We start from the raw sequence: 15,430 nt of genomic DNA on the forward strand, positions 1-15,430 counted from the left end.
GCGATTCAAGAACATTTTGACCTGTTCATGACCTTTGACCTTGACCTTTGACCCGATCGATCCCAAAATCTAGTCAACTGGTCCCCGGATAATAAACAATCATCCCACCAAATTTCATGCGATTCGGTTCAATACTTTTTGAGTTCTGCGAAAGATTTTGACCTGTTCATGACCTTTGACCTTTGACCCGATCGATCCCAAAATCTAATCAACTGGTCCCCGGATAATAAACAATCATCCCACCAAATTTCATGCGATTCAGTTCAATACTTTTTGAGATTTGCGAATAACACGCATACAAATAAATAAATAAATAAATACACGGCGATCAAAACATAACCTTCCGGCATTTTCAATGCGAAGGTAAAAAGAGACAGAATAAAACAAAACAACTAAAAGACAACAATGTATAAACTAGGGAGTGATCTATTCTATATTGTACATTGCACAAATCAGGTATTGGTAACCCACTTTTCCCAATATGTCAGAAACCATTCCATTTTGCCGTTATCTTCTCCATGTTGTAAATGTCCATTGTCAGGTCCGTCCGAGTAGGACTTTCTTGTGATGACCATTTCCTGGTGAGAGTCTTTTTGTGAGCCGTTTTCACGTCGCTCCGACTTGTGACACAAACAGGCGCCTGTATCAAAAATGAAGGAGGAAACCAACAAACTGAAAAAGAACCAAAACGCAATGCCGGGACAAATAGTTTGTTCCTGAGAGAGGAAAGGCCAGCAGGGAGTGTGTGCGTGCCGGAGTGATCGAGGGTGAGCATTAATGAAGGTGCGTGCGTGGCAGGCTGGCAGTCAACGTGATGTTTTTCCACTCCAGATCCACTGTAAATGCCATCTTTTCATAGTATGGAGCCAAGCTAAACACGCACACGCATACTGAGATAAAGTATCAGCGTGGCCAATTACTGCAGCCACCACAACATATTTGCTCAGTCATACGCTGCACTTAGTATTGCTTAAGAATCTGCTCCGCCTTTTCAGATTTTCAGTTCAGCCGCCACTAAAACTCCTCTGTTATGATGGCAAGTGGTTACTTTATTCACGCTCCCCCCACACCGAACTCGCTGTATGTGGCCTGTCAGCTTTTCCTTTCTTCTTTTTTTTCCATTCCATTTTCCGACACCGCCCTCTTCTCGTTGTTCCCCGTTGAGCATTACAAACGTAACATGTGTGATTTTTGTATCGATGTCGTCTCAGGGTGGAGACAGCAAGTTCAGAGATGGGTTATCTCGAACTGGCCGCACACAAAGCTGAAGCTCTTTCTCTCTATCCAGTAAATCAATCTTTTGAACAAGCAGATTCAGTCCGAGCGCCAAAAGCAGCTTCAATCCGTCCAGATCGACTTATTTTCCGGGGCTTTTGTTTCTCAGCGTGATCGGCACCAGAACCGCCGTTTACCGTCACTCGCACGTATGATTGGTCACGTGATGCACGTAGTCAAAGGTTGCCGTGTGGACGAAGATCATTTTGAAAAAACGATGCTGAAACGCTGTATTCGTGTGGATGTGATCTAAGAGTCTTGTCATTGCTAGTTTCACGCCGACGCGGTTCTCTTTTTCTCGCCACGTTGTGTAAGTAGCTTTTTGTGCTCCTGGACAGAAAGAGATCGACCAGAATTTTCCTGATATCTGAAAGTGCGCATTATCCTAATAACAACACGTGCTGACATCCGGATTAACAAACCTGGAGTCGCACACACACCCTAAATGCAAACGGCTGTAGATCGTTAAAAATAGAGCCCCACATCTGTATCTTGCTTTTGATATCTTCCTAAAACACTGCTCTGCTCCTCTCTGTCTACGACTATATATTAAGATATTAAAGTGGATTTGCTAATACGAGCGATTACTTTGAATTGTGACGATAATAAAGCAGTGTGAGCAGCAGCTTCATGCGGCGTGCCAAAGCGCCCCCGGCCCAGCGTCGGCAGGATCCCAAACCTTGTACGGTCATGTTATTGCGATGCCGTCGACTGGCGCCTAAATCACTCTGATGCAGGCAATGCGGTCGCGTGGTATTTCTGCATGGCGTTCGCTTTAATGTTTAATGTGATGTGTTTTGCAGTGTCAGGCGTGCAGTACGGGCACATGCAGTCCAACGTGACACTGGCCTGCGGGAAGTCACAAATCAGGTGAGGAAACCAAACTGCTTCCTGTGTACATTGAAGCTGCGTTTCTTTGTCTTCTCGGACAAAGAGATATTTCCAGCATACGGGAGTTTGAAAGAATTATTTTGTTTCTTACTTTTTCTTTTTGCGAACGCTCCAAAACAGCAGTTCATTATTATTATTAATTATTATTACATTCAATAGTCACACAGGAGTTGTATTGTCAGCTAATTTTACAAAAAAGATGTGTTGATTGATTCTCACAGTTCCTACCGGCTGAACAAAAAGCTGATCATTCTTATTCTCCTAATTGACCTTTTTATTGATTTTCAAATGCAGTATTGAAAGGCAGAACAATAATAATCGAGGTGCGTCCTTGAAGCGGACATTATGGACGACAAAGTCCTGCCTCTCGCACCTTATTGCTTAAATAAACAAACTGATATTCAATTCACTTTATTTTGTACAGCCTATTATCACAAATTAAAAATTTGCCTCAGAGGGCTTTACAATCTGCTGATGCAGATGTATCTTCTTAAAGCGGCATTTTACTTATTTTTTTCTGGGGACCTACTTAACTTACTTAAAAACGAGCCTCATCGTGATCCTGATCGTCGTCATTTGTTCGTCACTTTTTATGCTCTTGAACAGGTGAACCTATTTAAGAAGAGAGATAGAATTCTGTAATTGAAAAACATATATAGGTTTATGTTATTAACTTATTCATAAATGCATTTAGGGAGTGGACAAGCTCTCCTTATTTTTTTCACAAGTAATAAAAATATATAAAATACAAACATCCAGGCTCCCTCGTGTGGCTCAAAGGCGTACTGCAGATATGCGTGTTAAATCAAAGTGGATGGAACAAATTCTCCAAATGTATTCTAGGCGACGAAAATCTCATATGACCCACATAGGGGGGTCCCGTCTTTGGGAATGACTGCGATAACAACAACTAAACCCTTCTGTGTCCCCGACCAGGTTGCCCGTGGCGTGGCATCTCAACCACAGCTTGCCGCTGCCGCGGCACACAGTGACCCCCGATGGCGCCCTGGTCCTGCTACATGCCGACCACTCGGCGCAGGGCAACTACAGCTGCCACGACGACCGGGGGCTCCTCCTCCACTCCGTCATACTCAGGCTGGGCCGTAAGTGTCACCGCGTTGTGACTCGTCCCCCTGGCTGCACGCCGCCTGACTTTGGGAGTCACAAAGTATATAGCAGAGAGCAGGGGTCGGGAACCTATGGCTCTTCTTCTGATGGCATATGACTCCCAGACAATTTTTAGTTTAAAAAAAAAAATCTCCCTCCGCCCCCCTGCATCATGCAGCACCAGAAGTCGCATTAAAAGCAAGACATATTTAATTTATTATAAATAAATACTATATGGCTCTCAATGAAATACATTTAGAAATATTTGGCTTCTATGGCTCTCCCAGTCAAAAAGGTTCCTGACCCCTGGCATAGAGTAATACTCCTTCTGCTCCCACATTCTCGTCTCTCTTTAGTTTGCCGGAGCATATTCTCCGCAATGTCTCTCATTATGTTTCTCTCCCTCCCCTGTGTTCATAATGAATGAGTTCCTTCTCTCAACATTTGATTCATGCCGGCTCTCTGGCTCCCGACACGGCCCGTTACTGCGGAGCGCCGATGATCAGAACAGAACAGCGCCACTGGTCCTCAGGGGGGGCAACCGGTGTTATCAGCCGTCGCTTAGACAAAAGCCCTCCGCTTCCTGTAACTGTCTCGAGCAGGAAGTGGCTCCCTTAAGTGGGCTTCCTTTTTATAGGGAGGGGCGGGGTTTCCACGGAACTGGCCAAGCCTCCCCTGAAATATTTGTGGTTCACCACAGGGACACTAGAGCACAGAGCAGTTCAGTTCACACCAGAACACTTTCAAATATTACATTTCATAAGGCCCTTGATAATAAAATAGAAAACTACAAAACACTTACTCCCGTTCCCTCCTGACGATCAGCTGTTTGACTCCCGTCTCCCAGACAACCCCGGGCTGCTGAGCGTTTCCTGTCAGGTTCCCAACCACACGCATGTCCGCTGCTCCTGGACGGAATCGGTAAAGACCTTCCTGCCAGCCAAGTACAATGCCTCCTTCAGGTAAGAGCGAGTTACTGCACTGCCCAAACAACGACGCCCCGCGGTCACGTCCAACCAAACGAAAACACAGTGCACGTGCCACACAGGTGACATTTTGAAATAAGTGCACAAGTCGCATCCTTTTTTTTCCCCAGCAACTTATTTCACGGTGACTCATCACAGCAGTGCTTCTTCTGTGTCTTTCAGCACTTGTTTTTGTTTCTTTAAAAAGGGGGAACGGTCAGGAGTGGAAGCCATGCGTCCTGGATCTGGCCCACAAACACTGTGACGTAGATCATCCCGCCTTCTGGCAGACCGTCCATACCCTGAGAATCACGGAGAGCAACGCCCTGGGGTCCCAGACGACGTCTGTCCGCTTTAGGTTACACGAGCTCTGTAAGCTGGCACTAAAACACACACACACACACACACACAGCAAAATAGGTGGTTTAACAAATGTTACAAACGTCAACGCTACCTATAAAACACTTAAATGGTTGATCAATTCTTATGCAAAGAAAGAGTGATCATTATTAATCAAAGTCGGATTGATTTCACTCCTCAGATGCTTTCGGGTGCTTTGGCTCTCTTTTTCTTCTTCTTTTTTTCCTGTCGTCTTTTAAACAGTCTGCAAACCTCTTTCTTTTTTTAAAATAATTTATTTTCTTTCTATCTGTCCTTTTTGTTCGCAGTGAAACCAGACCCTCCAGAGTCCCTGCTGGTGGAGGCCCTCGAGGGCCATCCAAAGAGGCTGGTCGTCTCGTGGAACTTCCCTGCCTCCTGGCCGCTGCACGATGCCTTCCCCCTCCTGTTTCAGATCAGATACAGGCCCCAGGGCTCCGTGTACTGGTCGGAGGTCAGTACGCAAGGCTGAAGGTGTCATTTCAGTGCAGTGTGGATTTAAATGCTGCATATTGGCACACTGTATGCACCATATATACCCCCCCCCCCCCCCCACTGTATGACCTGTATACACTGTCTACACTGTATACATCATATGTACTGTATGCGCTGTATACATTGTATGTACTGTATTCACTGTATGTCCTGTATGCATTGTATACATCATATGCACTGTATACATAGTATGCACTGTATACATCATATGTACTGTATACATCATATGCACTGTATACATCATATGCACTGTATACATCATATGCACTGTATGCACTGTATACATCATATGTACTGTATACATCATATGTACTGTATACATCATATGCACTGTATACATCATATGCACTGTATGCACTGTATACATCATATGTACTGTATACATCATATGCACTGTATACATCATATGCACTGTATACATCATATGCACTGTATGCACTGTATACATCATATGTACTGTATACATCATATGCACTGTATACATCATATGCACTGTATGCACTGTATACATCATATGCACTGTATACATCATATGCACTGTATGCACTGTATACATCATATGTACTGTATACATCATATGTACTGTATACATCATATGCACTGTATACATCATATGCACTGTATGCACTGTATACATCATATGTACTGTATACATCATATGTACTGTATACATCATATAGACTGTATACATCATATGCACTGTATGCACTGTATACATCATATGCACTGTATACATCATATGCACTGTATACATCATATGCACTGTATACATCATATGTACTGTATACACTGTATACATCATATGCACTGTATACATCATATGCACTGTATGCACTGTATACATCATATGTACTGTATACATCATATGCACTGTATACATCATATGTACTCTATACATCATATGCACTGTATACACTGTATACATCATATGTACTGTATACATCATACACACTGTATACACTGTATACATCATATGTACTGTATGCACTGTATACATCATATGCACTGTATACATCATATGTGTATGCACTGTCTACATCATATGTGTATGCACTGTATACATCATATGCACTGTATACATAGTATGCACTGTATGCATTGTATACATCATATATACTGTAAACATCATATGCACTGTATACATCATATGTGTATGCACTGTATACATCATATACACTGTATACATAGTATGCACTGTATGCATTGTATACATCATATGTACTGTATGCATTGTATACATAGTATGCACTGTATACATCATATGCACTGTCTACATCATATGTACTGTATGCATTGTATACATCATATACACTGTATACATAGTATGCGCTGTATGCATTGTATACATAGTATGCACTGTATACATCATATGTACTGTTTGCACTGTATACATAGTATGCACTGTATACATCATATGTACTGTATGCACTGTATACATAGTATGCGCTGTATGCATTGTATACATAGTATGCACTGTATACATCATATGTACTGTTTGCACTGTATACATAGTATGCACTGTATGCATTGTATACATCATATACACTGTATACATCATTTCCACTGTATACATCATATGCACTGTATACATCATATACACTGAATACATAGTATGCACTGTATGCATTGTATACATAGTATGCACTGTATACATCATATGCATTGTAAACATCATATACACTGTATACATCATATGCACTGTATACATAGTATGCACTGTATGCATTGTATACATCATATACACTGTATACATCATTTGCAATGTATACATAGTATGCACTGTATACATCATATGCATTGTATACATCATATACACTGTATACATCATATACACTGTATACATAGTATGCACTGTATGCACTGTATACATAGTATGCACTGTATACATCATATGTACTGTATGCATTGTATACATCATATACACTGTATACATCATATACACTGTATACATAGTATGCACTGTATACATCATATACACTGTATACATCATATGCACTGTATACATCATATACACTGTATACATAGTATGCACTGTATGCATTGTATACACCGTATACGGTGTATATGCTGTATACATCGTATGCACTGAGGTAATAAATACAATACAGTTGTCATCACAAACTACAACAACATTATTTCTGGAACCAAAGCCACTCGTAGAACATGTTGAAGGCAGAATCATGGGACATCATGGTTCCTGAAATCACGCCTCATGAGCATCATGAAATACTTTGTTTTAAAATGTCTGTTTGTTTTTATTTATCTTAGCTACTGCAGATAGTGGATTCACTTGTGATAAAATAATTTGAATCCACATATCGATGCCAAATGAGTCCCTGTGATATGACGGTTAGGTAATACGTCGCTCATACAAGTCCCAACAACGGGACTACAGATGAAAAATAGCCTCTTGGCTAACTCTGGCACATTTACTGAAATGTTGTTATCAATGTGCACTGTCCCTTATTAAATAAACCCAGTTAAAAAAATATAAAAAAACGGAATGAAAAACAACAACAATAGGAACGTGAAAAAAACATCAATTCCGCTGTGATCTTGAATCCAAATGTTCCCCGAACCAGACGAGTGAGTGGTCGTCTGGCACAAACCCACGATGAAGACGCTCCTTGTCCAATCTCTTCAGGTTTTCTCCGAGGACGGTCCCGTCGTGATATTTGACGCCCTGGCCGGTCACCTCCACCAAGTTCAGATTCGAGCCCGCGACGAGGTGAACTCCGACACCCAGTGGAGCGAATGGAGTCCCCTGTGTCTCGTCAGGCCGTGGGAAGGTCAGCGAGAGTACTTTCTAAGACTGACGTCAGTGTGTTGTGTGGAGCACATTTAAAAGCAATAAACGAGGAGAGATGACACAATAGAGTCAACATGAGAAACGCCTTGGACTCCGTGTCACGTGAACATTTTTGTATATTTTCTGAGGATTTTATCAACCAAAAATGAATCTATAAAATAGTCGGCATGTTCATCGTCACTCGCGCAAATGCCTAAAATGTGTCTGTTTGTGTGTGCGTTCTGTTTGGACTCCAGTCTCCTCCACATCTGAGCCAGAGGAGGAAAGATTTCCAGACTATTTTTTTCCCTTCAGCACAAAGCCTGAAATCTCAACCGCAAAGTCACACAGTGAGTTATCATTATTTATTTTGTAAAGATTTCTTTTGGCCTTTTTCTGCCTTTAATTGGCAGCACAGCGAAAGACTGGAAAAGAGGGGGTTGGGATTGGATTCGGACCCGGGCATCTGCGTGATGGCATTTCATGTATACGTGTGTTTATGTTGTCACTCAACAGTCGTACAATGACTGCCAGGACCTGTATTTTTCTCCCTTTTCTTTTCTTTTCCTTTTCATGAGCATTTCTGCCAATGTTATTCCACCCCAGTTGTTTCTGCTCCCAGTGCGTGGACCACTCCCACCGCTCCTTGTACGGCTCATTCAGACGGCTTTTTTCTCGATCTCCCGGCTAAGACATTGTTGACACAACTAATGCGTTTGCTACCGTTGCTCCTCCCTGGAATCATTACATCAAAAAAAACCTTTAAAAAACATCCATCGGCTCATTTTGAGGCGTGAATAATAATGATCACACACGTCAAGTTGATCAAAGGTGGGATCTGTTTCTCGGCAGCCTGCATTTCAAACAGCAGGACAACCACACCCTTATTTAGCATCAACAATAATACAAGAATCAGTCATTAATGCAGCAGTTATTGACTTGTTATTATACTCTCGGTACCTCGCGTCTGGCCTCATCACCAAATCGCATCTAACTGCATTAAATTGTAGCTGCGGGGTGTTTTGTTCCGTCGCTGCAGGGTGAAACGTTCAAGTACAAAGTAGCTCACGTGTACACGGGCAAAAACTAAACAAAAACACACGGAGTAAAAAAAGCAGCTTGTGCATCTAAAATAAACACACGTGCACGATACGCACAAATAGTGTGCACGTGTAAACATGTGCCCACCCGCACAGTAGAAGGAGACGGACCGAGTGGAGGCTGGAAGTCACCGTGACGGATGCTGTCAGGTCGACTATGCAGTGAACCAGATGTCTCTCTTTCTTTCTCTCTCTCTCTCTCTCCGTCTCTCCCGCTCTCTCTCTTTTGCTCTCTCTGTGTGTGTGTGTGGTAAATCTTTGTATTCTTGCAAAGATTTATTCAGCATTTAGCTTTTTTCACATCCAACAAAGTGTGTTTGTGTGTGTGTCTGTGAGTGAGCTGTTCTCTCCTCTCCTCTCCCCCCCCCCCCTCCCGACACTACGGTAAATACATGTTTGTGTGAAAGCTGTAATGCCACATTTAAAATTAACTTCTCACCAGGGAGCCATTAAATCTGAGAGCACACACACATCGCGCTATTTATATCTCTCTCTCTCTTTATTTTGCCTCAGACACCAGTGGATGGAAAAAGAGAAAAACCTGAAATATGATTCTTCACAGGTTTCAGAAGAGAACACACGGCGACGTGTGAACGGTGTCTCATTCCACTTTGTCTTCGTTTCCCTCTTATTCCAACTTGTCTTGTCTTTGGATCAGCACACCGGCACATCTGTCTCTTCTTTTGTGCGTCTGCTCCCAGCTTGATCTCTCTCTCTCTCTCTCCCTCTCTCTCTCTGTATCACCCTGCTTCGTTGTGTTGACCCCCCACTAACACATTTGTGTGTGTTTTTTCCTCCCTCCCCATTCAGATTCTGTACATCCTGAGGATGAAGGGAATTTGGGTTTGGTGATCCTGCTGGTTTTGTTCTCCGTGGTCATCCTCACCACCATCCTTTCCCTCATCTTTGTTGTGTGGTAAGACACACACACACACACACACACAAATCCCACATCTGCAGGCCAAAGCTGTGTGTTCTGTGAGATTTCTATTTTAATTTTTTCTAAAGCATTTTTGAAGTTTTTTTTGTTTTGTTTACTGATTGTTTTTTAATTTTTTTCCAGGGTAAGACAGAGGCGGCGCGATCATGTGACCAAACAGGAACTCACCTCTATGGTCAAGATGAAGTCCATGCCAATCTAATGTGAGATGCTCATTTGATTGTGACTCTTGCTTTTATTCTTTCCTTATTTTGTAATTGTTTGGTAATTGCTTATTTTCGTTTTGAGACATGATGATGAACTTTATGTACTGCCACACCTCTCTTTTAACACATAATTAGAATATTATGACAGTGGACTATAGCCAAATATATATATGTAAATATATATACATATATAAAAATAAAAATATATATATGCAGATATTGCTCATCTTTTTTGGTGGGGGGGGGGGGGTTTAAGCTCATCTTTCTTCCCTGAAGCGCTTTGCGTCAGATGGAATTCATCTGGCTGCACACGTGTTGTGGAGATGTCGAGTTCCCACTGATGGCCACACACACACGGCGCTCCATGCTTCTTAGTTTAGCTTTCATTTGGCAGATAGTTTGTGACCTGTGGATGGCGACCAGCCTCCGCGGCGGAGATAATTACGATCCTAATGAGGAGTCACTTCTTTCAGACGTATGAGAGGACCACAGAGTGCACTCGAACGGGAGTTGAGCCAGTGAGAATCGTACAGAGAGAACCCAAATGGTTGAAAGTGCCGCTGTAAACAACATTCAGACAAGCCGTCAGATAGCCAGCCAACATGTGATTATAAGGCTAACACACACACACACACAGATTATAGCCCTGCAAGTATGCCTGTATGTTATTCAGCTCTGTTATTTAAATCTACTTTCATGGCAGCGCTTAATTTTCTCGTGATTTATGTTTTTTTCTTCTTCTGTTTCCATCTTCTCGTCCTTTTTCACATCAACTTATTTTCTGTTTCCCCCTCTCCTCTCCTCTTCCTCTCCTCAGGTTGATTTCAAGCATCTTCTCCTCGGCCCGTTCTAGGGCTCCTCCCGAGAGTCGGCCTTTGCCTTGACCACTGCAGCAAGCTGACCGTCCGTGTTCAACTACATTAACCAGAATGCATCTGCCATGGTCCAACCAGGATCCAGGACCGGGGTGAACCCGTGCGGGGAGCTTTGTGGAGTAGGGTAAAGCTCCCCAGTGTAAAAGCTGACTAGAGGGTATGTTTTGCAAGACTTCTAAACGGTCTTATTTAGCTGCGCTACCCATAATGCATCAGCAGACTCTTTCTACTGTCCTCGGGGTCAGTAGGAAACCGACTGGTCAGTTTAGTTTTTTGTTTCACTTCAGCAAAGTCACTGTAGTTCAAACCTCAGCAGACAGTAGGAGCGACACTGCATCAGGACATTTGAGTTCACTCACAACCAACGCTGCTTCAGGTGGATTGGCTCCTCCCCCTTTATGTTTTTGTTGAGGAGCAACATTTTTTGGAACTTTTAAGCAACAAGTAAGGAATGAAGTGCAGCTGCCAAACAGGAGAACGTATGCTCTTCTTTTTTTGTGTGGAAAAGGGAAGATTTCTTTCTGGAGACACGCGGCTCCTCTCCTCTTCCCACCCAGAAGTCCTCACAAGCCGTTATTTTGTCACAGATTAATATGCGTCCGTTATTACAACGACTGACCGACCGACTCAATGCTGTGAAGGAAGCATAGCTGCCAGTCTCTCTCCCTCCGTGTGTGTGTGTTTGTCTGCTTGTGTGTGTGTGTGTGTGTGAGCCAAAATAGCAATTTTGGGCATTAATGGTCTCAGCTGAGGGGGGGGGGGGTGGGGGTGGTGAGTGAACCCGCCACCCGCTCCTGAACCTTAAGGGGTTGGACATAGAGGAGACGGTCCGGTGTGGGCGGATCTGGGTTTGGTTCAATTCCATTTTTTAAATTTTGGACAGCACAAAATCACAAATTACAAATTTGCTTTACAATCTGTCCACAAACAACATCCCTGTCCCAGAGAACAGGAAGAACCCTTTCATGGCGAAAAAACGGAAGAAACTTTCAGGAGAGCAACAGAGGAGGATCTCTCTCCAGGATGGACAGGAGCAATAGATGTCACGTTTACCGAAGGAAGCATTACAGAGGTACAGCACATTCAATTAATATGACAGAAATGTATGAATAATTACTAGGCATGGAACACGATCCAGATTTTCACAATCCATGAAACAGAAGGAGAAAGAAAAGAGAGGGGGGGGGGGCACGGCAGGAGGCCGGCCCACCAGGCATGAGTCATCTCTAAAGAGGCCGGACCAATGAGGTTGGCTAGACTTTATTTTCTTCACGACGAGTGAATTCACGGAGCATGTTCTGTGTTCTGCTGCTTTTCCTGTCTCGACGTCTTTAGTACGGATCTTCTTCTTTTGTGTCTTTTGTGACACCTCTTTCCATCCATCATCCATCCAGACGCTGTTACTGAATGTGTGTGAGTGAAAGACATCATGTGGGAGAGAGAGAAAGAGAAAGAGAGAGAGGGAGATATACGGGCCTTTCATAAACCACCAGCGTTATGACATCACAGAGATACTCAACTAGAACGGGAGATGCTCAACAGTCCTGTCTCGACTCCAAACTACCCCTGCTCACTGCATAGCATGTGAAGCATTACAGTTCACACACACACACACACACAACCTTTTAAAGAGTAATTTAACACCAGGCATGAAAAGCAGCGTTTTGCTGCCACCTGGGGTCGAAGGTTTTGTCTTTGTGTTTCTGTGTATTTTTTAAAACTCTGCCCACACACTGATGGGTGTCCTTGCATGGCATACGTGACACCGATGGGTGTCACCGGGGGAAAGTTTCAGTTTCAGTTTCAGGTGTGTAAAAATATTCTTTAAAATCGGGACGGCACTTTATTATTTGTGATTTGCACATAGTCTGGGGAGGGGGAGGGGGCGGGAGAACACAATGTCATTTCAATGCACGTCCGTGTCCACAGTAGGACTACAGCTGGATTAAACAATTGGTATCAATATCCATTGTTCTGTGGGATATTTCTTTTAATTTGTTCTTAAATTAAATGTTACTTTAGCTGCTAAAGTGTTACATTTGATCAGCTGTAAACTGGCAAATATTTAGCAATTGAATTGTAGATGACAATTCAATCATCAACATCTTTGTTGATCGACTGATCTATTCATCAGGCATTGATACACCTTCCAAGTTCCCACACGCCTTTTTGAATGGATACGACTTCACAGTGTGTCGCGTGTTGGTCTGGGCTCAGTGCAGGAATACAGCAGCAGGGCAATAAGGGGCATATTTTAAGTAGATACAAAAGCTTATTAAAGGCCACCTTTATTAACAGAATAGAAAAACAAGGGTGTAGGAACGTATGATAACGAGCTGGAACATTTCTGTGATAAAACATGTGTAAAGTCTAAAGACGGTGCTAAAGGAGGCGTGGCTTAGATGGGAATGGACAGATTAGGAGGGCGACCCGACGTGGGTTCTGTTCACCTGGTGAGGGGGCGTTCACGGTCACCCTATCAGCCGCCGTTTAATCAGACACGGGAAAGGGTCGGTGGGCAAATATGATGGGAACTTTTAGTAGCGTGTGTTCCTGAACGCCGCATGAAACGACAGGAAACGGCGTGTCTGGTTTCCCCAGAGAAGCCCAGTGTCTGTATCCGGATCGGAGCGGTTTGGTGAGCCTGGTGGTTATGGAAGGCCAATCAACCTCTTGTTTGTCAGTTTCTCAAAACTATGATTCATTTTCTCAGACATCACGACGTACGTGTCACGTCACTTCGTCGTGATTTAAAAACACAATGACTTGCAGGATTTTTTTCAATCCACGATATTTTCATTTGATGGGGCTTCAATGGGTGGACATCTTGTCATGTTCTCTTGATCCAAACTGTCTCGTTATCATGTAATTTGATTGACTAATTGGTTTATTGATTGATTTAGTGATTCACTGTGATTTTGATCAGAAACACAAGGTGCGTCGAAGTCACACTTTATTCCAGCTGTATGTTTACTCGAGCTAGCTCCACATATTATGCATGGATCCAGTTGAAGCTTTTTATATATATATATATTATTCTATGTTATGTTTGAAAAAAACAAAATACATTTCATGTATGTAATCATACGATGTTTTATATGTACAAAAAGAAAGAGAAAAAAAAGTCAAACATAAGTGAAAGTTTCCCAGACATGATTTAACTCAGTCTTCAGTGTTCATAAATGTTGCCGTTCATGATATAATATACAATTAGATTGTGAAACGCATTAGACAAAATATGAATTCTATTTCATTGGAAAATATTCCTAAGTAAAAATATATATATTTTTTACAACAAATCGAATCAGAAGAAAATGGCAATAAACACTCAAATCTTTTAAAGGTTTTTGTTGTAAATGCCTAAAAGTGAATGAAGGGAACAGAACAATAATATTATGAGTGACTGAGGATGACCCCGTCTGAGAACCTTTCCACCTTTGTGTATTTGTGTCTGTCCCCAGTTATATGAAGCTGTGTTACTGTATGATTACTGGATGTGTTTTATATGTCTTCTTCCCACCTGCTTTACTTCAATGTTCCCTTGTTCAACATGTTCAACTTATGTTTCACAGAAAGCTCACCTTTCACTTTTTGTAAGAACAATTACAAATCTTCATCATGGATTGCCATCTTTATATCTCGCACTCGTGGTGTTTTCTATATTTTTGTGGATCATTTTGTGGTATTCTAAGTTTTTCCATGTTCCTCTGCCGTATGCGATGGCTTTATATATAGATATAGATATATATATTTTAAATATACATTTATATATATACACATTTATATATGCATTTATATATATATATGCATTTATATCTATGCATATATATATATCCATTTATATATATATATGTATTTATATATATATAATATATATAACTGTGTTCAACAAATATCACTATAAGCTGTTTTTTTCCGATTCCGTTTCCTTGTATGTGTCTGTGAAATAAATACTATTTTATCACACTTTTAGCATCATGGGTCTAATTTGGTTTCTTTTGTGTTATCAGAAACACATTTGTGGATCTGCTTCTTCTCCGTTTATTGGTTGGTTATACGTTCACAATCTAGAGATAATTGCTTGTAACAGATGAGCCAGTGATGGACATCTAGTTTTTTTACTTTTACCTTTGTTGTTGTAAAGTTTTGAGTCATGGACGGCTTGGTTTGAGCTCTGGGAACATGGGAGGAGTTCTCATGTCACTTGATGGAACTTTATGTCATGGAACGGTAACTCTGACTTCCTCCTTCCTGCGTCGTCAGGATGTTCCCACTTAGCAGCAGAAGCACATCCTCCTCTGAGGATATATGATTTCTATAACGACATTCACAGGAGATGACAGCCTTAATGGGACATTAAACTGGTTTGTCTCAGTTGGGATGTCATCATTATGCAACGACATTAACCGA

General features: G+C 42.0%; 1 protein-coding gene across 2 annotated transcripts in view; it reads left to right on the forward strand.

Moving 5' to 3' along the window:
• The window catches only part of il11ra (interleukin 11 receptor, alpha), a 53,369-nt gene extending 38,383 nt beyond the window's left edge, over positions 1 to 14,986 (forward strand). For both annotated transcript variants that reach the window (XM_056433086.1, XM_056433084.1), the window contains exons 3-12: positions 2,079 to 2,145; positions 3,103 to 3,269; positions 4,121 to 4,235; positions 4,447 to 4,610; positions 4,907 to 5,070; positions 7,756 to 7,900; positions 8,157 to 8,249; positions 9,810 to 9,915; positions 10,063 to 10,142; positions 10,963 to 14,986. In XM_056433086.1, coding sequence (XP_056289061.1) covers positions 2,079 to 2,145; positions 3,103 to 3,269; positions 4,121 to 4,235; positions 4,447 to 4,610; positions 4,907 to 5,070; positions 7,756 to 7,900; positions 8,157 to 8,249; positions 9,810 to 9,915; positions 10,063 to 10,141 — 1,100 coding nt within the window. In that variant the 3' untranslated portion in view covers position 10,142; positions 10,963 to 14,986. The remainder of the gene's footprint in view (positions 1 to 2,078; positions 2,146 to 3,102; positions 3,270 to 4,120; positions 4,236 to 4,446; positions 4,611 to 4,906; positions 5,071 to 7,755; positions 7,901 to 8,156; positions 8,250 to 9,809; positions 9,916 to 10,062; positions 10,143 to 10,962) is intronic.
• The last annotated feature ends 444 nt before the right edge of the window (positions 14,987 to 15,430 follow it).

The sequence above is a fragment of the Pseudoliparis swirei genome, chromosome 15, assembly GCF_029220125.1.
Source record: "Pseudoliparis swirei isolate HS2019 ecotype Mariana Trench chromosome 15, NWPU_hadal_v1, whole genome shotgun sequence".
Lineage (NCBI taxonomy): Eukaryota > Metazoa > Chordata > Actinopteri > Perciformes > Liparidae > Pseudoliparis > Pseudoliparis swirei.